Source organism: Macrotis lagotis, chromosome X (assembly GCF_037893015.1).
Source record: "Macrotis lagotis isolate mMagLag1 chromosome X, bilby.v1.9.chrom.fasta, whole genome shotgun sequence".
NCBI lineage: Eukaryota > Metazoa > Chordata > Mammalia > Peramelemorphia > Peramelidae > Macrotis > Macrotis lagotis.
In genome coordinates this window covers 478,402,132-478,427,376 of record NC_133666.1, presented here as the reverse complement: position 1 = coordinate 478,427,376, position 25,245 = coordinate 478,402,132, and the positions used below count along the sequence as shown (strand labels likewise).

Genomic DNA, 25,245 nt, shown 5'->3' with positions numbered 1-25,245 from the left:
AATGGACCCACTAAAAATATTTCTTTTGCAAAGTGCCCTTGTTAATCTCATGGGATTGTTGCCAATTTTGTATGTTTTTTATATAACTGACTTTCCACTACAGTTGAAACCAGGTTCTGCAGATTGATTGTGCTATGTCTGTAGCTCAATATTGAAAATACTAGTGAATATTTCCACTATATCAAACCATATCAAGATCCTGAATATTTTTCCATTCTATTTGGTAACATTTCATTTCTTTTAGCTCTCTCTCTCTCTCTCTCTCTCTCTCTCTCTCTCTCTATATATATATATATATATATATATATATATATATATATAATTTTCCATTGTTACTGTAGATTCTTCTATCAAATTCTCAGTAAAAATTTGGAAAGCACATATACATGAAGAAAAAGTCAAAAAGATTAATCTACATTCCTTATATTATGAATCAGGTGAAAACTAGAATTTTAGATAAGGTTAAAAGGAATCAGTTAAAACTAAATAAAGTTAAGATAATAATTGAACCCTTATGATATCTTCTTCCTTTAATATACCTCTATTATTTGATCCATAATGCTGAGCTAAATCTGTAGCAGCCATGAATTAGAATTTATATAATATAAAGAAATTTATTTAAAGTAGCCAATTTGTAACATAATTTGCCAAAGCATTATTACACCCATTTTGCACTGTGAAAGCCTAGATTCAAGTTGATCATGTAATTTCTTCCAAGACCCAAAGTATCATAGACAAGATGTGAAACAAGTCTTCTGACTATTTCTAAGTTGTACAATATTTATGCATTCATGTTTTCTTTTTCTTTCTCTATTTGAACCTGAATATTTCACCCAAACAGAACACACAGAGTTCACTCTTGGACTAAATCATACTGATCAGTATTTAAGCTTTGGTCTACTCTGTCTTTGAACTGGGATGGTTCACTTCTCCTTGGGCAACTAACTGAATAAGCCCTTGTTCCAAAGACTTACCATATTCGTGTAATTATTAACCCTATTGAAACTCAATCAGGGATCAGGTGTCACAGTAACAAGGTTTACAGGATACCAATAAGACATGCTGATGGGGGTGGCTAGGTAGTACAGTGAATAGAGGACCGGACCTGGAGTCAGGAGTCCCTGAGTTCAAATCCGACCACAGACACTTAATAATTACATAGCTTTGTGACCTTGGGCAAGCCACTTAACCCTATTTGCCTTGCAAAAAACAAACCCTAAAATAAAAAAAAAAACATTCTGATGTCTTATTTTGAATGTAAGTTATTGTATTCTTATTGTGTATGCAAAATAAAATTGTGTCACTAACAGTCAGGGAGAAATAATAAAGTTGTCCCAGGGATTAAGTAGAATATAATGCTGACAGCATTCTGTGATTTCATAGAATCACGATGTAAAACTGGATGCAAATGGAGAATTTCTTCCATTTTTTTCAGATGCATGTTAGAGCAATTTAAAATCAAATAAAACTCTTAACCAAATTCAGATAGCTTGTAACTTACAACATCAGTACTAACTCAGGATGTGTTACATGAGTTTTATATATTTATCATTTAAAAGCAGAAATTTAAAAGACAAAGATGTCTGCCTTTCATCTCATCATGGAATGAATACCTTTAAATTCATTCTTTAGTTTTACTTTGGAAATATACTCACTGTTAATTAAGGATTCTCACCTTTAATGTTTTATATTGATCATTAATTCATTTAATTAGCTCCTACTTATCTCTGGTGGGGATCAGAATGAGAATGTGATTTTAGAAAATAATAACAACAATAATAATAAATAACAATGATGGTAATGGTAATCATAATGATAATGATACTATTAATATCTTGACCATTGTTTTTGAAGAAGACTACATCAGGAACTTGATGCCATGACAAGAACATGAATCGAATTTGAGTGAGGGAGTGCTGTTCTAAGTCACCAGCCTCACTTTCTCCTCCAGGGTCACCTGAGTCCAGAGTTCAAATATGAATTAGGACAACTGGAGATGGCATGGGATGAAAGGCAATCAGGGTTAATTGACTTGTTCAAAGTCACACTGCTAGTAAGAGTCAAGGGTTTGAGGCTGGATTCAAACTCCTGTCCTCCTTATTCCAGGGCCACTGCCCACCTCCCTGCCTTTAGAAAAATACTTTTTGATTGAAGGAAGTCCAGGAATCTATAAAGCAAATTTGGGGGGGGGGGCTCCAAATAATCACAGAAGTCTGACAAAGAAAACAGGGAATACAGGACATGGGTCAATGAGTAGAAATGCAACTAAGAAGAGAAGGATCATAAGAGAATACATACATTCTAAATGGTATCATTTTTAAATAATGTCTTCAAAATTCAAGGTAAAGAAAAGTGTAAATTTTTAAAAATGGGTTTTGATTTAAAAATATAAATAAACATATAACCTCTTGTGTATGCTTCTGATTTTTACTTAATTCCATGAAGACTCCAAAAATGCAAGGAATATTGTGTTTTTCTTAGTCAATGAAATTGCCTTTTAAGAAGCACCCTGTACCTCTCAAACACTTTGCTAAGCTCTAGGGTGTCACATATAGGAAAAAAAAAGCACAAGATCAAATCCAGGCCCTGGTTTCAAATTGCTCACAGACTCTAATTGTGGAGAAAACATGCAAAGAAGTATGTACAAACAAGATATACCTGAATAAATTTAAAATAATCTCAGAATGAAGACACTAAGATTAAGGATGTCTGGGAAATTGTTTTGCAAAAGATGATACTTTAGCTGAGAGCAGAAGAAAAGCATTGAAGAAAAGACATAGTAATGTGGGAATATGTCCCAGACAGAGTGCATAACCAGTGAAAACACGTAAAATACTACCTTTTTTGAGAAATGGCAAAGAAGTCAGTGACCCAACATCTCAAAGAACAAAAAGCAGAATAAATTGAAAAACGACTGGGAAAAATTGGGAAAGAGACAGATTATGAAGGATTATTTGTTGTTCTTGTTGCTTTGTTTTGCTTTGTTTGGTTTTGTTTTTAAGGGTTTTTTTTCTTTTTTGACACCAAGACCAAGAATACTGTTTTACCTAGAGAGGTTGCTTAGTCTATGTTTTGAAATGAACTAAATTGGTGGCAATTACCACCAATTTTGACCTAACTTTTTTGGAAGCCTATTAAATTTATTTTTAATCTTCCAAACAAGTCCTTTTTATTAAGTAATAATAAAGCAAAAAGAAATTTTAATGATCATTGAAATGATTAAAGAGTGAGAGTTGAAAGTGTTTTATTTGGCATTACAGAGTCACCTAATTTAAAGGTTTTATTGCTCATAAAAATTTATATAATAATAATGTATACAATATCTGTATAATTATTTATTGTTAGCAATTTAAATACATAAAATAGACTATCACTATTTTGTACTTAAGGTTCTGGGTACCAGAATGTGATTGGATAACAGAAAATTTATGATAAGATCATTATGTTATCTCCAGTATGACAATTTGCATCAACTCTATCCCCTTGATTCAAGAATTCAAGAAGTTATAATAGGTCTTTTTACATTCATGCTTTATAACATAACCGATAAAATCTGCTTTATTTTATATATGCTATTTTATTAGACTATTCTCTATCCTTTCTTGTGCAAAAAGTACATTAGATATCTGCCTTGTCACAGGGAAGACAGACTACCACATGCCTTTTTATCATTGATTCATAGAGGGAGGGGAGAATGCTGTACAGTTTTAGATACATTGCCTTATATGGAAAATATCTATAATTACAAACAAATATTTATTGTCTCCACAGGAACTTCAGTTATCCAGGTGACAGCTACAGATAATGATGATCCTTCACAAGGGAATAATGCTAGACTCATTTACACCGTACTGCAGGGTCAACCCTATTTTTCTGTAGAACCAACAACAGGTATTACTGATACTGATTAACAATGCATAATTGTGCATGATTCTAAAGTGGGCCTAGAGAAGAACAAAACTGAAAATGAACATGCTAGTAATGAAAATAAGTATCACTTCTCAAGAATTTTCATTCTTAATTGTTTTCCCCTTTCTTATATATAATGTCTATTTATATAAAAGTTTACCAATTTCTATCTGGAATTGTTTTAAATTGAAGAATAAAATTAGTATTGCAATGAAAACAATGAGATTTAAATAAATTTGATATGATAAGAAATGTGAAACAAGTGATTTAGGCTATAGAAAGTCTTCCTGGACACACATTCAATCTCTTATTTATTCTAACAATATCACCCAAAGGAAGTTCCTTTAAATTTGCTGTGTCTGGAGATCATTCTCTAAAACTATAAATTACAAGAGTAGTAAAATTGCATTGATACAGAAAGCTTCTTAACTTCAAGTTCCCCATCACCAAAGCATTCACTGTTTCTGCGCCCAAAAATGGGGTGACATTATGTGGTATGGAAGTGATACCTGGGGTCTTAAAAAAACCTTGAGACTAAGCTAACTGGAAATAGGTAAATCACTTGATAGTTCTGTTTTTCAATTTCTTCATCTACATAAGGGAGAAATTGATGGTGACAGTGATAAGAAAAACTTATTTCTGTTAAATATAAATTATAATATTTGCAGACTATTACGCTGGCAATTGAAGTTTGATACTTTATTTCTCCTAAAGTTTTTGTAGACTACTGTCTTTTCATTCTCTTCTTATCTATCTGACCATTTCTTAGTCTTATTCGCTGGGCCTTCAACCAGGTCATACCACTAAACATGCATCTCTGTCATTGACCATATTTTCCACTTCTTATATACTGTTCCACATGGTTATTTCCTTGGATCCCATGTTTTCTGTTATCTTTTCTGTATTTGTGATCACCAAATCTGTTTATCCATAACTATGTTGTGTTCTAGCTGTTTATTAGATTTCAAAAACTGGATATCTTAAAGACATTTGAAAATATTCATATTTAAAGCTGAATTGTTTTTTGAACAATAATTTAAAGAGAACACTTTAATTTAGTTTATTAGATTATAATTAAGCACAAAGAATGCAATAAACAATTCTACATTAATAAAGTACAGTGTAGAATTATGAAAGGCAAAACAAAACAAAACAAAACAAAATCTAAGGACAAAACGCTCCCCTGAAGAAAGGGGTTTTTGAAAATCCATAGTCATTTATTTAGTGAAAGATACTCAAAACAATAAAAGGCCAACAAGAAGCTTGCATACCTTTAATTAAATGAATGATGAAAGGCTTGTCAAAAGATATGGTCAAAACTCTACCTTAAGTGTAGCTAGATCTGAAGTGAATGTAAAATTATTGAATTAAAAGCTTTAATAACACTTTAAAAGTTTTGTTTGAAAATTTAAGCTTCATCTGAGTTTTGAATTTTTATTACTAAAATATAGGATGAATTTATGTATATATTCGCTTTATACAAAGCATTCATGACAAGTAATGAAAAAATCTATCAAATCTTGTAAGAAAGTGATATTGTTGGAGGAATAAAAGATGGAATGTCAAAAATTATCTACATATTTTTATTCAGATAAAGAATGTCTTTATTTAATTACTGCAATGATAGTTATTTTCAAAATTCATCCATTTGCAAATTTACAAGTTCCACATTTTTGCTACTACCCTGCTACTACCCTCTCTACCCTCTTCCTTTGCCATGGCAGCAGTCTGGTACAAGTTGTACATGTCCATTCCTGTTTAGCCTGTTTATATATTAGTCATGTCATGAAAGAGGAATTAGAACTAAGCGAAAATAAAAAAAAAGCCCATGAGAGAGAAAAGAAAAATATAAAGGAAGTTTTTTTTTTTTTTTTTTTTTTAATGAACATGGTATGCTTTGCTCTGTATACAGAGTCCATAGTTTGTTTTTTCCCCCTTTGGATGTGAATGACATTGTCTATAGCATTGATGAGAGGAATTGTGTCCATCACAGTTAGCTCTGTAGAATGACTGGATCACTTCATTACTCCAACAAAATTAATGAGTCATTTTTTCCACTTTCTCTACTGAACTATTATTTTGCTTTTTTGTCATCTTGGTAAAACTGATAGCTGTGAGATAGTACTTCATAGTTATTTTAATTTGCATTCCTCTGGTCATTAATGATTTGCAACATTTTTATATAATTATAAATAGTTTTAATTTCTTCTTCTAAAAACTGCCTGTTCATAACATTTGACCATTTATCAATTGGGAAATAACTTGTATTGCTATAAATTTGTTTGAGTTCTCTGTATGGCTTATAAATGAGTGCTTTATCAGAAACACTAGCTGTGAAAATTGTTTCCCAGATTTCTGCCTTCCTTCAATTCTTGACTGCATTGTAAGTGCAAAACTTTTTTTTAATTTAATATATTCAAAATCATACATCTTGCAATTTTTAATGTTATCTATTCCTTCTTTGGGCATAAATTTCTCCCTTCTCCATAGATCTGGTAGGCAGAACATGTCCTTTTCTCCTAATTGATCTTTGATGTCTAATTGATCATTTTATGTCTAAATCTTGTAGCAATTTTGACCTTATTTTGGTATGGATTGTGAGTTGCAGTCAGTGCCTTGATTATTTTGCATACTTTTTTCAGTTTTCCGAATACTTGTTGTCAAATAGTGATTTCTTATCCAAGAAGCTACTGTCTTTGGATTTGTCAAATAGTAGATTACTATGGCCGTGTACTATCGTTTCTTTTGTACCAATTGCAATCCAGTGGTCCACTACCTGATCCAGTATCAAGCAGTCATGATGACTGCCATTTTGTAATATAGTTTTGTATCTGGTACAGTAGGTTACCTTCTTTTACATTTTTTCATCAATTTGCTTGATATTCTTGACCTTTGAAACATAATAAATTGAAGAATAATTGGAAGAAAAATATCCCACCTCAGAAGGAGACAGAAATTGTTATGGATCTCCTCTTCTTTTAAACCTATGCCAGCAGTTTTGAATAAAAAAAGAAGCCAATTTAAAGGTGTTATGCTATGATGATTTATTAATCATTTGATGTCTGTGGATAACATCACCATATACAGCTTCACTGAAAAGTGGATATATGCTACTAAATCTCATGAAACTCTCCAATAATAAGAAAATATCAATTAAACTGAATATGTTCAATATTTTTTATTCTGAAACAAGAATAGAAATTGAAAGCTCAGATTTTGAATTCACTGGTCAAATTGAATCAGTTGATAAGACGATACTTGCAAATTCCATAATTATCACCCGACAAAGCATAAAATAATAGCATTTTTGTAAGAGAAAATTGGGGTTGAATATTTAAAAAAAACTTGGTAACTTCCCGAAGACAAAGACTAACATGTAAAATAGAATAAAAATAATTAAAACCTTGAAAATACCAATTGTAATATATAGTTTTTTATCTTAATAAAGTGGAAGGTAGCAGAACTAGAAGGTATAATAATTTATAAAGTTACAGAAATATTAATACTTCATAAAAAGGAGTAAATGAATTAATAAATTTTCATAGAGTATGATAAAGTGACTGATATTTATGTAAATAACAATTCATTAAATGAATTTACAGCAGGAACAATAACAAAGGGAAGTCTTATGTTCATGTCACTGGAATGGCCATTTGTTAACAAAAATAATTCATATAATTATGCAGTGATGTCCACATGAATGCAATTGACAAAATAGTAAAAATAATTATACAAATGACTAATATACAGATTATTAAAAGAAAAATGGAAGAGTTTGAATCACATATTCTGGTATAGTTCATTGCCCCAAGAAATACTGAGATGTTATCCTAAGGCAACGGACCTACTGAATAATACAGATTATGCAATAGCTGGTGGAAGCTATGTAATATTTCATAAGCCTTTACAAAATTAATTACTACTGAATATTGTAGAAAAATCTCTCATGAAAACTTAAAGATTCATAAGACTTTATAATAGAATTAAACGCCCACAATCTAATTATGTATGTTCAGCAAATAAAGCACAGTGAAACTAGGGTGTCACTAAAGAGAGAACTGTTGCTCAGCCACAACATTTAGTTAAATAGTTTTTATATGTGTTTCTAAATTGAATTTCCATGATCTCTAAACTACCCGTAATAAAAAAATAAGTAAATTCAAAATATAAAGAGTTAGGGGAAAAAATAAGAGAAATGGGTGAATAGGATATGAGAATAGAATGAGTTGAATATCATTCCTAACCACCTGCTTGCTTTTAAAGTTATGTCTATAATGTTTATTCTGAGAATTCTGAAGGGAACCTCAACATCTTTATTCAATTTTGATGTAGATTTGTTTTATCCTCCTTCACAATAACCCAAATAACATTTAATATAAAAGGGCAAAAACAGGATAATTATTTGGTCTAAAAACCATTTGATTTTCAACACCATAAATACACATGAGAGAAATGAGATAAAAACCAATAGTCTTTAGTGCATACTATAAAGCAGGAATTGTGTTAAATCCTAATGATATGAGTATGAAAAAAGAATCCCTTCCCTCAAGGAGTTTATGATCTAATAGTAGTGAACTACACAAAAATGGTAGTGGAAATGGTTGAGGGAAAGGTACTAGGCCTATACACATAGTGGAGAAGTCAACATAATCCCAATGGGTGTATTCAGAGAATCATCCTCATCATCAGCATCAGTAGCTGTATCCTCCTCAGAATCCTCCTCCTTCTACACTTCATCATCATCATCATTCATAAGTGTGTAGCAACATGGAAGATACATTTTCCCTCTGAACTCTGGGAAATAAGTAGTTTAAATATTATTTTGCTTTAGCAGTTAGGTATTGAAAACAATATGTATTGCCTTGATTACAATGATGAGCTTCAATATTAGCTTTATAATTTACTATCTGTTTTAATATGGACAAGGATTTTGTATTTTTATTTTCACATGTTATTATAAATTCAGGGATCAAGGCTTTGCATGATTTTTGATGGTCTTGTGGTTGTATATTTCCCATGATTCTCAGATTAATATGCCATTTTGCATTGCATACTTTGATATTAACCTATATTCATCAGATATTTTATTATTTTATATCAAAGTACTATAAATATGATATAAAGCTCATTTTACTTTATTCAATAATGTTACTAAGCAAATGTTTAGGGAAAATGTATTATGCTAAATTCATAGTTATAAATAGATTAACTTGCCTGATTACTAATAAAGTATCCATGAATCATAATTTACTTTGGCAAGTAATGAATTTCTTAACCATTTTTATAGTTAATTAAGCTGGAGTAATATTAAAAAAATTAAGATAAAGTCAAAATTGGAGCCTTTGTCATTTTGTCCTTTTTATAATCCGCTTCCAAGTATGTTGTGATATGAAAAAAATCACCTATCTTTTATTGTTACAGCAATTATAGTGAAGGCAAAAAAGAGGGAAAATAATCAAATTAAAAAGCCAAAGAGGGAAGATCATTTAAAGGAAATGAATAGAAACATAAAATAGAGAAATATCATGAAATAAAACTAATACATGCCCAGGGGTCCAAATACTTTACAAAATTAAATAATTTTCCAGAATATTTTAAATGTATAATATTCTTTTTCTCTGTTAGGTTCATTTTTGTGGGGCAAGATGGATCTTGATAATTAGTATGCTAAAAAATTATTCTGATTAAATTAGTCAGTCTACTTTGGATGTATGGACATAACCAAAATAATAAACTATTTATATAATACTTTTTTAAGACACACCAAAATTTATTTATAATAAATTTAATACTTCTGAAATTGGGAAAAAAACCTATTAAAATAATTTATTTTAAATTGTTTTGGTAGTAAACATGTATTAAAGCTAAAATTCTATATTTCTCATGCAGTCCATTTTTTTTGAAACAAGAGAAATCTAACTTTTGCTTAAATTTTACTAGTCATTGTATTCTGAAGAAAACTGATTACTAAATTAAATGTATTGCTGATGACTCATGATTAATTAGTCTGAGAGATAGTATAATACTCTGAAGCTAGTAGGCTTTGGTAAGAATTTTGGTCCATTCTTTTACTTGCCTAACAAAGCTATGTTAAAGACTTAAATTCTTTTAGACTCAGTTTCCCAATTCTTAAAGTGTGGATAAATAATAATTGCATTATATGACACATTGTTTCTTTGAAAAGCAAATGACAATGCATTTTAAATGTTTGTAATCATTAAAACCCCTATATTTCTGTATGCAATTAAGTAATATGTAACAAAAGTTGGAGTAGATTTTAGGACATCAGAGAGACAGGAAATTTATTTATTTGAATAAAATTTGTTTATTTGAATAAAATTGAGTGAACTTAGAAGCAATTTAATCCAATCTCCTCATTTAAATTGAAGATGTAGGACTTAAGTAACTTACTCATGGTCACATAGTAAGAACCTGAAGTTAAATTTTTCATAGTTCTTTCTGACTTCAAATTCAGTATGTTACCATGCTACCCTGAAACTCCTATTATGATCTAGATTGATATAGTTGCCGTAAGAGTATGGTATGTATTACAGAATGTTTAAAGAATTATTGTGAGATGATCAAATAGTTTTTAACATAATGGTTACTATTATTTCAAGGAATCCTAAGAATTTCTTCCCAAATGGATCGGGAGGCTAAAGACCAATATTTAGTTGTTGTCCAAGCCACAGACATGCTGGGTTACACTCAAGGACTTTCTGGAACAACAACTGTCACAATTAATCTATCTGATGTCAATGATAATAGACCTATTTTTCAACTTGGTAAGTACTAGAATGGCATAACATTTAATTATGATATTTGTCAGCAACCTAAACAGATGTAATTTTTATATGACTTTCAGTTGAATAGAAAACAAGCAGTTCAAGACCAATTGGTAGTAAAATATAAAGTTTATGTTATACAGCTAAAATCACCTTATTTTTCCATTGTTGTTTGCTGAAATATTCATAACATTATTTTCCACATTTAGTATACTGAGAAAAGTAGCACATATATTCTATTATTATTAGACATATTAGAAAATTAAAGTTCAATCATGAAACTTGCTGAAGACTTGCTTTCTAATTCTAAGGAATAGAATTTCTTTGTTTGTTTGTTTGTTAATTTACTGTTATTATTTCTGTTGCTAAAGCCAAAGTAACACTTAATCCAAGCTGAAGTATTCTTCTGATCAAACAAAATAATCAGATAATTTTGAGCAATCATTTTATTTTTAATCAATTAAAGATGAAATTTCTATGAAAGAACAAAGGTGCAACAATTTGATGTTTCATGCAGTTTTTGTTTGTGGTGTTTATTTGTTTCAGTCAGATTTAATTTTTTTGTGACCACCTGAAGGATTTCATTGGCAAAGCTATGGCAGTATTTTGGAGGTTTTTTGTTGTTTTTCATTTCCTTCTCCAACTTATTTTACAGATGAGGAAATGAGGCAAACAGGGTTAGGTGACTTGTCCAGAGACACAAAATTACTAAAAATCTGAGGTCATATTTGAACTCAAAATAATGAGTCTTCTGGATTTTAGACCTGACTCTCTATCCACTGCACCATGCAACTGCCAATATAACTTTAGACACACTTAATTCAATTATCATAAACATATGAGGGATAAAACAACACTTTTTGTATCTAAAAGAGTTTAACTTCAGGGCAAGAATAGTAATTCGTTAGTAATACAAAATAGAAATTAGAACCATACTTTCAGGGATGTTGAGTATAGGAAATATATTTATTATTAATTCTTTATTATTAATTCTTGGGAAAAATAGTTTAAAAAAGACTGATTCTATGCCATTATAAAAATAAGGGAACAAATGTTGTAGATGAAAAATAAAATGACTGGGGAAGCATATTCAAGTGTCTGAGAATATCAATTTATAAAGAATATCAATTTATAAAGCAATACATGCCAATTAAAAAATAGGGACCAGTATACTTCCTCAACTTTGACTCTGGTAGCTAAGTAAAGCAGGGATAACAGATTGTTATACATTAAAAACAATCAAATAAGACCAAATAATTAGAAGCAAACAATTAAGTAATATATAGGTAAACTGATTTGTAATTGAACAAAAGATTAGGGACTTTTCAAGTTGGTAGAGAATGAACAAGGAAAATTTCATAAAAAAAAGTAGTTGCCCACTCCCTTAAATGTCTGTAATGATCAAAGAAACATTGTAACAATAGAAGATTGACCAATAGGAGACCAGTTTTAAGATAACAACTATGTGTTGCTTGAGACAAATTATTGTGTTAAAATTCCTTGCATTATTCTTTAGCATATAGAGGTGGTCCTTTCTAGTCATGCAGGACTTGAATTACACAATGCAACAAAATCATCTCCTAACTTCTATAACTAAATAAAATTTTCTCAAAAGCCAAAATGTTGATTAACTCCATAATGGAATAGAAAAAAAGCTGAGTTAAATCCAGAATTGACTCACAAGTTGGAGTCATTGTCATTCATTCAATTCCCATAATCCCTTTGTGTTCTAATCCCATCAAATTCTTTAAAACAAAATTCGAAGAAATTTTTGCAAAAAATTTTTGAATAATCTGATTACTTGAAATATTTTTAAATTGATATGAATTTTTATTTAATAAATAATTTTTACTCAATAATAGAATTCCTAATTATTAACAGAGTTGAGAAGTTAAAGATAATGATGCATCTCCTGCAGATGCCTTGTAAATTTTTTGATATGTATTATTTGCTATATAGAAACAATAGTTTCCCCAAAACTATTTCTGTCACTCTTTCAGTTGATAAGTTTAAATTCATAAGATCATAGATTTTTTTCAAGTGGAAGAAATTTTAGAGAGGAAATTACTTAATCTTCTCATTTTTCAGTTGGGGAAACCAAAGCATAAAGAGGTTAAATGATTTCCCATAGATCAAGTAGGTAATGAGTTTTTTGGGGAAAGATTTTAATTCAGGTCCTCAAACTCCATCATGTTCAACTCATCTCTACTACTTTGATATGAAGTCAATCACTAGATCATCTTGATTCTTAATTTCTAAATTTTCTCATAGCCATATAGAGTCTTAGAATAATATCAAATATGAGAAAGAGAAGGGAGGAGTAAGTCAAGAGATTCTAAATAAATAGATTTTCAAATCACTGTCTATAGAGAAAGAAAGGATGAGTAGTAGGTATGTATGCCCTCAGAAAAGCATAAATATGATAAGTCGCTATCTTTTCTTAAAGGACTTTACCACATGAATGTCTCTGAATCTGCACCAATTGGAACTTCCATAGGAATAATCATGGCAGAAGACAGTGACATAGGAGAGAATGCAAAAATGAATTACAGTATTGAAGATGGTTCAGATGTCTTTGACATTATTACCAATAATGAAACACAGGAAGGAATAGTTATATTAAAAAAGGTATTTATGCTTCAATAGGTAAAAAGTATATGTAGAAAATAGTTGAAAACTAAGTAAATAAAGCATAGAACTATTTTGCCTAAAAGTTTGTTTGTCCTCTTATGATGTTTACCTTAATTAAAAGCTAGCTTGGGAATAAGAATTGTGGAGGAGAAATGAAAGTTAATACTGAATTAGAAGAATATCACTAATCATAATAAATGGACAAAGAATGTTTGAAGAAATTTTTAAAGGCACAGTTCATGAATTCAAATTGATGATTGAAAATCAATTTTAATAATTCTATATATAATTTCAAAAGCTACACAATGTTTTTAAACATAACTAAAAGTTTAGTTATCATTCTAAAACAAATTTCACTAACTTCAGTTGACCAAAGTAGACTGCTTTAATAGTAATGAATACTCAAATCTTTACAATGGCATTAAGACTAAGTATAGAAGTTAAAAGATTTTAAGTCCTAAAAGAAAATGTGTTAAAATAAGACAGTTGTGTAATTTAGTAATTTTTTATTTCTTTATAAGACTTGAAATTAACTATACAAGGCATTAACCAATAATTAACTTTTCGATGTTGAGCAAAAACTGAACAATTTGTTTTTGAACAATCTGCTTCCATATAGAAACTGGATTATGAACTCCAACGACAATACAGTGTTCGAGCAAAGGTTACCAATAGCTTTATTGATAAATATTTCCCAAAGGATGAAAATTCTGGACAAACTACTGTTATTAAAATAAGAGTGGAAGATGCTGATGAACCACCAGTGTTCTCTCATATGGAGTATTCAATGGAAATTGCTGAAGAGACTCCAACTGGTTCATACGTGGGCACTGTATTTGCCAAAGATCCAGATGTTACCAACTCTCCAGTAAGGTATAACCAACCAATCTTTCATTCACTAAGTTGGGAAAACAACCACAACAATGAAAAAAATGTCACGTTCCCGTAGAACTAGTTTTTAATTTTAATTGTTTGTTTTGAATTATTTAAAAAACTAATAAGATTAAATATTATTTCATTTCATGTCCCGCAAATTCTCTATAATTTTCCTCAGGCACTGTTGCAGATACATAAGCAGAAAATTTGGTGGAGTTTCTGTTTGGTTGGTTTGTTTTTAATGATGAACATTGAACTTTCATCCTTGATAATTAGTGCATTATGCCATAACTTAAAAGTGATTGGATATACCTAGATACATACGTAGATACATACAGAGGACATGAATGCTCTCTTTTATGTTAGAGAAATATGGCAATGTAGTCTGTTTCTCTGGCAGATGAGCACAAGATATTTTTCATTAATAGATGGTGTTCCCATTACTTTTTTTAGGTTTTTTTGTAAGGCAAATGGGGTTAAGTGGCTTGCCCAAGGCCACACAGCTAGGTAATTATTAAATGTCTGAGACTGGATTTGAACCCAGGTACTCCTGACTCCAAGGCCAGTGCTTTATTCACTACACCACCTAGCTGCCCTCTTCCCATTACTTTTGAATAGCTATATCTCTACCTAACTCATCCTTACATACTTTGAAGATATAGCAGATGAGACCTAGAATATATTCAGAAATTAGTTTTAAAAATGAAAATATTCTGATGAGTTATCTGCATCCCTTCAATCAGTTTCATTTCAGAGCATTTTGTTGTTCCTTGCTAATAGCTGTTGATTTATTTTCACCTATTTTCAATTTGTGGCTTAATTTTTTTTTAAAAATGAACAACTAAAATATTTGTTACACACAGACTCAATGTTCAACGTTATACAAAATTTAAGGGATTACTGGTTTACTTTTATTGATTATTGTTACTGAAGGTGGGTTTCACAAGGCATAAGGATATGAAACATAACAGAATTTAATAATTGAATACTAGCAACACACACATATATATACACACATACATAGACAGAAAGCCTGAAATTAAGTTGTAAATTGTAAATTGTTTGTTAATGTATTTTAGGAATTCCAAGAAGAGACAGGTTGATGAGATTCAGGGATTACAAAAAGTTTGATAGAGAAAGTAGGACTTGAACTGTATTTTTATGGTGTGTAGGATATAAACAAGTAGAAACAAGGTGAAGGCATTTCAGAAGAAGCAAACAATAGGATCAAGCCTGTGGGGACAGGCTCAACTGGAACAAATATTTTATGTTTAACTTCTATTGAAAAAAATATGAAACAAACCCAGAAAACAAAAATGAAGTGTACTAAAGCAAACGAAATAGATGATAGATGAATAGATTGTTGTGGTTCAGCTATATGTGATTCTTCTTAATCCCATTTGGGGTTTTATTGGCAAAGATCATGGAGTAGTGTGCATTTCCTTCTCTAGCTTATTTTAAAAATGTGGAAAATGAGGCACATAAGGTTAAGTGACTTGTCCAAGATCACATAGCTAGAAAGTCTCTGAGGTCATATTTGAGCTCACAAAGAAAATTCTTTTTGACTCCAGATCTGGCATTCTATCTTCTTATAGATGGATGGATAGAGATAAGGATATAGTATGATATGGTGATCCATACCTAGTTTCTGCCAATCTGCTTTCCAATTTTTGCAATTATTGTTGTCAAATAGTCCCAAAAATTTGGATTGGGAATTTACCAAATGCTAAATTTCTATGGCCATTTATTCCAATATATTCTGAATGTAATCTATTACATTGATCTTCCACTCTATTTCTTAGTTAGTATCAGATTATTTTCATGACAACTTTGTCATGTGGTTTGAAATATGGCACTGCTAAACCAATTTTCTTTAAATTTATTCCATTAATTCTCTTGATATTGTTGACCTTTTGCTCTCCCAATGAATTTTTCAATTATTTTCTCTATATACAATATTTTTTGGTTATTTGATTGGTATGGAACTGAATAAAGAAATTAATTTAGAGTGAATTGCCATTTTATTAAAGTGGTTCAGTATATTCCTGGGCATTTATTATTTCTCCAATTATTTACAGGTGGCTGTATTTGTGTGAAAAGTGTTGTGCAGTCATGATCATATAGTTACTTATTTTTCTTGGCCCATAACCTCTCACATATTTTCATTTAAATGGAATGCCTCTTCTTATCTTTTCCTATTGTTGGTAATATATAGAAAGTCTAATGATTTTTATGAGTTCATTTTATATACTGCAACTTTGCTATGGTTGTTAATTATTTCAACTAATTGATTCTCTTGTATTCTTTGAGTATACAATCAGATCATTTGCAAAGGATGAAAGATTTATTTCCTCACTGTCTGATTTAATCAATTCATTTTTCTCTCTTTATTTTTATAAAGTAGCATTTTTACTGTGAAATTGAATAATAATAGTGATAATGGGCATACTTGTTTTACTCAATCTTATTGGGTAGGTTCCTAGCTTATTTCCTTTATAGATATTGCTTGCTGATTTATTTCCTTGCCTCCTTTGATAGGAATGGATCTTTTTTGTCAAAAGCTCAGCATATTTTCAAATAATCATATTACTTTTGTTGATTTTATCTATATAATCAATTAAGCTCATAGTTTTCCTTGTATTGAATCAATTCTGCATTCCTGGAATAAATCCCACTTGATCATAGTGTATTAATTTTGTGATACATTGTCATTCCCCTCTTAATTTTGTGATACATTGTTGTTCCCCTCTTCCTACTATTTTATTTTAAATATTTGCATTAATTTTCATTTAGGGAATCTTTGGTTTTATTTCTCTGCTTTTTTTTCTTCATTTTTTTCTTTTTTTCTTTTGGCAAGGCAAATGGTGTTAAGTGGCTTGCCCAAGGCCACATAGCTAGGTAATTATTAAGTGTCTGAGGCAGGATTTGAACTCAGGTACTTCTGACTTCAGGGCAGGTGCTCTATCCACTGTGCCACCTAGCTGCCCTATTGTTCTTCATTTTTATATACATCAACACAATAGCTTTTGTCCATGAAAGAATTTGATAGGACTCACTCTGCCCATCAGGATAAATAGTTTTCCATTAGAATTATTTGTTCTTTAGATGATCGGTAGAATTTACTTACTCCATCTGGACTTGAGTTGCTTTTTTCTTAGGGAATTTATCTATAGTTTCTATAATGTATGTGTCTAATATTGTGTTATTTACTTATTATATTTCCTCATCTGTTAATTTGGATAATATACTTCCACCCATTTCACTTAGATTATAAGCTTCATCACCATATAATTGGACTTTTTAATTATTAATTGGTCCTAGGACTGTGCCTCAGAATCACATATGAGCAATACAACAGGATCTTCAACCCCTGTCATTTTCTTCCAACTAGTTAACCAAACTTTCTCCCAATTTATCTATCTGTGAGCTGAGAAATCTGAAAATTGCTTTGTCTCCAATATTCACTTCCAGTGCAGTCTTAGCTCTCTGGTTGTGCTGCAATGACCCACCACCACTCCAGTGAAACAGATCTTTCCTTTTGACTCCCTAGGTTGTTTTTGTCTAATAAATTCATCTGACTTGCTTTTTGAGTTTTTTTGGTGGAGAGGAGGGGCAATATAAGGCCATATAGCTAGTTAAATGTCAAGTGTCTGAGGCTGGATTCAAACTCTGGTACTCCTGATTCCACTCCTGATTGTGTTACTCCAGAATTGTATTTGAGACATTATATTCAAATCACTTGGAGGGGAATTTGGGAGAGCTCATCTGAGTACTTCCTCATTTATTGTGGGGAAGCCCAAACAATGTACCTTGAGATTTAAATCATTTTAATTCTTGTTTACTTACTTTATTTCACAGTTAAACTTTTCTTTTGTTCCCATCAATATAAAAATACATTTGTATTTTTGTGCTTTTTAATACAATTCAATGTGAATATGCAAAAGCCATATGTGGTAGGGTTGCTAGGTGGCACAGTGGATAGAGCACAGACCCTGGAGTCAGGAGTACCTGAGTTCAAATTTAGCCTCAGACACTTCATAATTACCTAGCTGTGTGGCCTTGGGCAAGCCTCTTAACCTCACTGCCTTGCAAAAAAAAAAAAAACCTTAAAAAAACCCATTTTTGCTTTAATTTTAATTTTCTTTCTCCTTAATCCAGAGATTTTTTTTCCTTCAAATGAGTTTTGTTATTATTTTGTTCAGCAACATAAGCAACCAATTGGAGCAGAACAAGATAACCATGTATACATTAATGATAGCATTAGGAGATGATCAACCTTGATGGAAACAGCTCCTCTCAGCAGTTCAGAGAGCTAGGACAACCATAGTAGAACATTTTGGATAATGCTATTCCCTTCCAAAGGAATAAAAACAAAATAAAACAAACAAAAAACACCTTCAGAATCTGATAAACACTTTTTTAAAAAATTATCTCCTGTGTATCTCTTTCCCTTGATCCTAATTCCTCATACAAAAAAATGACTAATCTCTAAAAATGTTTATTAAACTCATGTATGTACAATGTTAACCTGACTGTTCACCATTGAGGAAAACAGGGCAGGGAAGGGAGGGTGGAAGGAGATTTTGTAACTTAAAAATATGCATGTGCATATGGATGAATATTGAAAAAACTTTCATAACATGTATTTAGAAAAATAAAATATCTCCTAAAAATATAAGCTACCAATTTAGTAGGTATTTCTCTCCTCCAATAGCTATTTTCTACACATCTTCATCAGCAGACTGTTCAGGCTTCTTATAGTTGGTGATCTGGGCATCATGATCATTATTATACTAATGAATATTATTTAAGCATTCAGGGACTTTGCATATTCCTATTCCTCTTCTTGTTCCTCTTATTGTCCTCCAATAGCCCATGTACATGTAATGCAAGATTATTCAGAATATGTGTGAAGAAACAAAGGATATACACTGTTTGTATAAAATAGCCTTGACTTTTCCAGAAACTTTTTCCTAGGAGCTCAAATTCCTCAAAACTTTGAATGACATTCAAAATATTCACAGAATTGTTAATAGTCAGGATGCAGTTGATCAACTTATCAAATTTTTTGTCTTAGTCATATTAAATACTCTGTTAATTAACCTCAGTTTGATTTATCAGCACTGCTTGGAAAAGTTGCTATCCCCCTCCTGGGATATCTCAGGCAACAGTTTCTGATATTAGAATGATGGACTCATCCTATCTATAAGATAGTGATAAAAAAGTTATAACATATAAGTCGGCATTCAGAAGGAAGTCGTTGGATCTGGGCTAATCAAATATCAAAAGGAGATTGATTACCATATCATTAGACATAAATAAATCAGTATTAATTATATAGGTATAATACATTTTTTTCTGAGATTTCAACATAAATATATCAATATCTTATCTATACCTATAATAGCTATATCAAAATACATGTGTGTAAATATATATATATATATATATATGTATGTATATATGTTGTTAGAGAGAGGAGAGTTTCTCCCTCAGATAGATATACTAACTACTCATTTCCTCAATGTATATTTCTTCAATGAGCTGCACCGTGTCACAGTCACATACAGAGATGATTGTAATTGTAATCTCATCATCTCCCACAAATATGCTCTATTTTAAAGAATTCAGAAATTCCCTTATTCTTATTATTCCCTTCTTAATGCCTCATAATTTAAATTTTGAACTTATCTATACAAAATCATGCAAACTATACAACTCTACAAGACTATAGAACAAGAATTCTCTCTAAAGTTATTAATGATCTCTAAATTGTCAAATTCAGTGACCTCTTCTCAATTTTCAATCTCCATGACCTTTTTGCAGCTTTTGACACTGATAACCTCTCTTCTCTTTGATACTCTTTTATCTTTAGATTTATAGTTTGCCACATTCTACTTGTTTCCTTCCTAACTGACCACGGCTTTTCTGTCTTCTTCACTGGATTCACTTTCTTATTAGATCATTAAAATGGAGGGATCTCTCAATTACATCCTGAGTATATGTATCTTCTCAGTCTCTACTGCTTCCCTTGGTGATCTCATCAGTTATTAATGATTCAATTATCATAAATGTGTTGAATATTCTGAAATCTATCTTTTCTGTCCCAATTTATGTGTTGCATTTTAATATAAAATCTACAATAAACTTTCAGAACTGGATTCCAAGGACATGTCTTTTTTCTAATATTTTATTTTTCTAAATACATGTTATGAAAGCTTTTCAACATTCATCCATATGCTTATGTATATTTTTAAGTTACAAAATTTCCTTCTACCCTTGCTTCCCACTCCCATCCCTTCTGTGGCAAACAGTCAGGGTAATATTGTATATCCCCTTTCCATATAATGTTTGTTAATGGTTTTGATAAATTTTACTTATTATTTTAAGGAAAATTCCATTCATTCCTAAATTTTCTAGTGATTTTTAATATAAATATATAATGCAATTTATCAAAGATTTTTCAGCATTTATTGAGATAATCTTATTATTCTTGTTGGTTTTGCTATTGATATGTTCAATTATGTTGAGTGTGTTCCTATTATTGAAATTTCTCTACCTACATGGTATAAAATTCTATCAGATCATGGAGTATAATGTTAGTAAAAACTTGCTGTAATCTCATTGCTAAGTTTACATAAAATTTTTGCATCAGTGCTCATTAGGGCTATTGGTCTATAAATTTCCTTGTTTTGGTTCTTCTTGGTATAGGTTTCAGTACGATATTAGTGTCATAAAAGGAATTTGGGAGAGCTGATTCTTCTATTGTTTAAAATAGTTTATGGAGAATAGGGATAAATTGTTCCTTAAATTTTTGGCAGAATTAACTTGCCAATCCAACAGGTGCTGGAGACATTTTCTTAGGAAGTTTCTTGATGGTTTCTTCAATTTCTTTTTCTTAAATTGGGTTGTTAAATATATTATTTCCTCTTCTGTTAATCTGGGCAATTTGTATTTTTGTAAACATTCATTCATTTCTTTCAAGTTATCCAATATATAGGCATGTAGTTTGGCTAAGTAGCTTTGAATTCTCTTTAATTTTTTTCTCATTGTTGGTTAGTTCACTCTTTTCATTTTGGGTAAAGGTAACTTGATTATCTTCTTTCTTTTCTAACATCAGATAAAGCAAAGATTTATCTCTTTTATTGGCTTTTTCATGAAACCAAATCTTAGATTTATTTCTGAGATCAATCATTTTCTTACTTTCAGTTTTATTCCTTTCTCCCTTAATTTTAAAATTTTCTAATTTGGTATTTGAATGGAAATCTTTAATTTGTTCTTTTTTCTAGCTTTTTTGTTACATATCCAATTTATTGAACTCTTTCTCTATTCAATTCATATAAGCCATTAGAGTTATAAAGCTTCCACTCAAAACTGTCAAGCCGATGTGATTTTTGATATGATTTCTCATTATTATCATTTTCTTGATATAATTATTGATTTTTCCATGATTTGCTGTTTTATCCACTTGTTCTTTAAAATTAAATTATTTAATTTCAAATTAGTTTTTGGTTTATCTCCTCATCACCATTTATTACATGCAATTTTCATTGCTTTATGTTTTGAGAAGTATGCATTTATTATTTCTGTCTTTCCTCATTTAATAAAAGTTTTAATGCCTCAATATTTGGTCACTTTTGGCACAGATGCCATATACAGTCAAGAAAATTGTGTATTCTTTTCTATTCACATTGTTTTCTCTATTGGTGGAGCATATCAAAATTTTCTAAGGTTTCATTCATCTTTTGATTTACCTTTTCTTTATTTTGTGTTAAGATATATCTGACTCTGAGAGAGGGAGTTTGAAGTCCCCCATTATTAAAGTTTTGCTGTTCATGTCTCTGTAATTCACTCAGCATTGCCTCTAAGAATTTAGATGCTATTCCAGTAAGTGCATGCAAGTTTAATAATGATATTGGTTCATTTTCTATGGTGCCATATGAGAAGATGCAGTCTCCTTCCTTATCCCTTTTAATTATATCTATTTTTGCTTTTGCCTGATCTGAAATCAAGATCCCTGATTTTTTTTGAAGTCAGCTAAAACATAATATATTTTGTTACATTCTTTTACCTTTACCCTTTGTGTCTCTCTCAGCTTCAAACATGTTTGTTGTATAAAAAAATATAGCATTCTGGTTTTAAATTCATTTTCTATTCACTTCCAAGTTTAGGTCAAGTCATTCCATTCACATTTACAATTAAGAGTAATTATTTTGCTATCTTTTCTCATTTATATTTTTCTATTTCCTTTTCTCTTAATCCTCCTCACCAAAATTTTGCTCCCTTTCCCCTTTAATTTTTCTTTTAAATTTTAAGTTACAGTTTATTTTCGCTTATAACTTCACCTTCCCTTTCATCAGTTCTTTCTTCCCTTATCTTTCCCTTCCTCCACTCCCCCTCATACCTGTAGAGAAGGATAAAGTTTTGAAACCAAGTGGGAATGTATCTTATTCCCTCTCTGGGTCAAATCTATTGACTAGAATTTACTCAATGTTCACACTATCCCTTCTTTCCCTGTAAAATTATAAATCATAGTCCTCTTCACATGGTGTTATCTTTAAGAATTATTAATCTTGTATCATCAATCACAGGTTGATTAATTGATTGTTTGATATGCTTGAAATTTTATCAAAGTGCCATCACAGATTGATTGATTGTTTGATAAGCAACACTGCCTCATAGTCATTAAGTATCTTCCCCTCTTCTGTCTCATTTGAAATATAGGCTTCAAGAGTCTTGAATTACATCAAATTATAATTATTTTTTCTGTACCCCCTTTTCAATTGTCTTCCAAGTACACAAAATCCTCATGAGTCAAAGTATCATCCAAAGTCAAATCTCTCAAGACTCTTTTCTCCCATAATTATCTGCCCCCCCCCAGGTTACTTAAAACTTTGTTAAATAAAATAGGGATTAGGTCCACTCCTGATTTAATTAACTAGAAGAATATGAAAGGCTTTAGGTATTGGGACACTCTGAATGCCTCACAAGAATTTTACAATTTATTGTAAATTGTGGGAAACATTGACTCAGGACCATCCAGTTCATGATGCCCTCATCAGAGAAAGTTTTAAGCTTTGTGAGCACAACAGAATTAGAGGGGGTCAAAGAAAACTGAGACACTTAAGTTTAGAGTAAAGATCTGCTTTTCACCAGGGCTTTTTCTTTCAATCATAGTGATGTCATGATGGATCTCTTCATTGGAGAGACATGATCCAACTCTACTGATAATCTCTAAGTCCAGTCACTTCAGTTATACTCAACTATTTAATAATCCTAAGTACAAATCTCCAAAGTTATAAATGTTATGTCTTCCCACTGAGGGTTGCGTACAATTTGATGACCTTGATTAACATTTGTTTTGTTTTGTTTTATCAATCCCCTTTTCATTTACCTTTTTATACATCTCTTGATATGTATTTGGTAAGTGAATTCTCTGTCCAATTCTGGTTTTTGTATCAGGAAAATCTGGGAGTCCTCTATTTCATTTAACATCTATCATTTTCCTTGACAACAGTATATGCTGAATTGTACAGAGTTGTACATTTTGGTTTGTAATCTCAGGTCCTTTGCTCTCCAAAATAATCTATTTCAGGTCTTCAGGTCCTTCAGTGTTAAGACTGATAGGTCCTGTGTGAGTCTGGTTGTATTTCCTTTGTATTTGAATTGCTTTCTTTTTGCTGCTTTCAATATTCTCTACTTTGTTTGACAGTTCTGAAATTTGACTATTACAATCCTTGGAATTTTTAATCCTGGGGTCTCTTTCTGGAGGTGTTCTGTGGATTCTTTCGATGGTTGTATTGTTCACTTGTTCTAGTAGATTTGTACAGTTTCCCCTTATTATTTCTTGAATGCTGTTATCCATGTCCTTTTGTTGATGTAGGCTTCCTGGTCATCCAATGTTTCATAGATTGTCTCTTCTGATCTAGTTTCCAAGACATTCATTTTCCCTCAAAGGTAATTTACATTTTCTTCATTTTTTCAATCTTTTTTGCTTTCTTTGATGAAATAAGGTAGTTTTGTAAATTCATTGATTTCTGTTTATTCAATTCTAAATTTTAGGATTTTATTTTCTTCAATTAGCTTCCATGTTTTTTTTCCAGTTGGTTACTTTTACTTTTAATGGAGTTAATTTCTTTGGTCAGTTTTTCATAATGTTCCTGCATCATTTTCATTTCTTTTTTTTCCATTTTTCTTCTTCCTCTCTTCTTAGGTTTTTAAATTTATTTAAGCTCCTCATTGAGTTTTGTATTTGGGTCTAATTTATAGACTGTTCTGAAAACTCCCCATGAATGATTTTTCACTGCTATCTTCTTCAGACTTGGCATTGTTATCATCTTTGTAAAGTAGTTCTCTATAATGCGTGATCTTTTAGCTTTTTTTGCTCATCTTTGTTGTTTTAGCTCTGCTCTTGGGGTATAGGGAATATTGAATGAAGCTACTGTTTTTCTTCTTTGATTGGGCCATGTCTGATCCCTGACTGTTGTTGGCCAAGATGGCACCTATGCAGTCCAGGCCCTGCCTTTGTAGATTTTTCCCTCCTTTATGTCCAGGTTCTGAATTAACAGTAAATTCCTGGCTTTTATCCTGGTATTCTCAGGGATACGATACTATATATATATATATATATATATATATATATATATATATATATATATATATATATATTTGGTAATGATATCTTCATTGTTTTTATTATAACTTTTAGCAGGATGTAATTTCATTCATTATCTTTTTTAATTATATCTTTTTTTGATTAAATTTTGTCTATCAGAATTTCTATCCCTGCTTTATCATTTGACTTCAACTGAAGCATGAGGGAGGTTGAGATCTCCTAAAAGTAGAGTTTTGCTGTTTATGTCTTCCTGTAATTAATTCAGTGTCTCATCTAAAAACTTGGATGCTATACCATTTGGTGCATACATATTTAATGTTGAAATTGCTTTGTATCCTATGGTACCTCTTTAGAGGACATATTTTCCTTTTTTATTTCTTTTAATGAAATTTATTTTTGTAGCTGCTTTGTCTGAGATAACGATTCCTA

General features: G+C 30.8%; 1 protein-coding gene across 3 annotated transcripts in view; it reads left to right on the top strand.

Annotated features, from left to right (window-relative positions):
- CDH19 (cadherin 19) overlaps window positions 1–25,245 on the top strand; it is a 135,458-nt gene that overhangs the window by 86,357 nt on the left and 23,856 nt on the right. For all 3 annotated transcript variants that reach the window (XM_074199402.1, XM_074199403.1, XM_074199401.1), the window contains 4 exons: window positions 3,772–3,891; window positions 10,530–10,694; window positions 13,141–13,322; window positions 13,945–14,198. In XM_074199402.1, coding sequence (XP_074055503.1) covers window positions 3,772–3,891; window positions 10,530–10,694; window positions 13,141–13,322; window positions 13,945–14,198 — 721 coding nt within the window. The remainder of the gene's footprint in view (window positions 1–3,771; window positions 3,892–10,529; window positions 10,695–13,140; window positions 13,323–13,944; window positions 14,199–25,245) is intronic.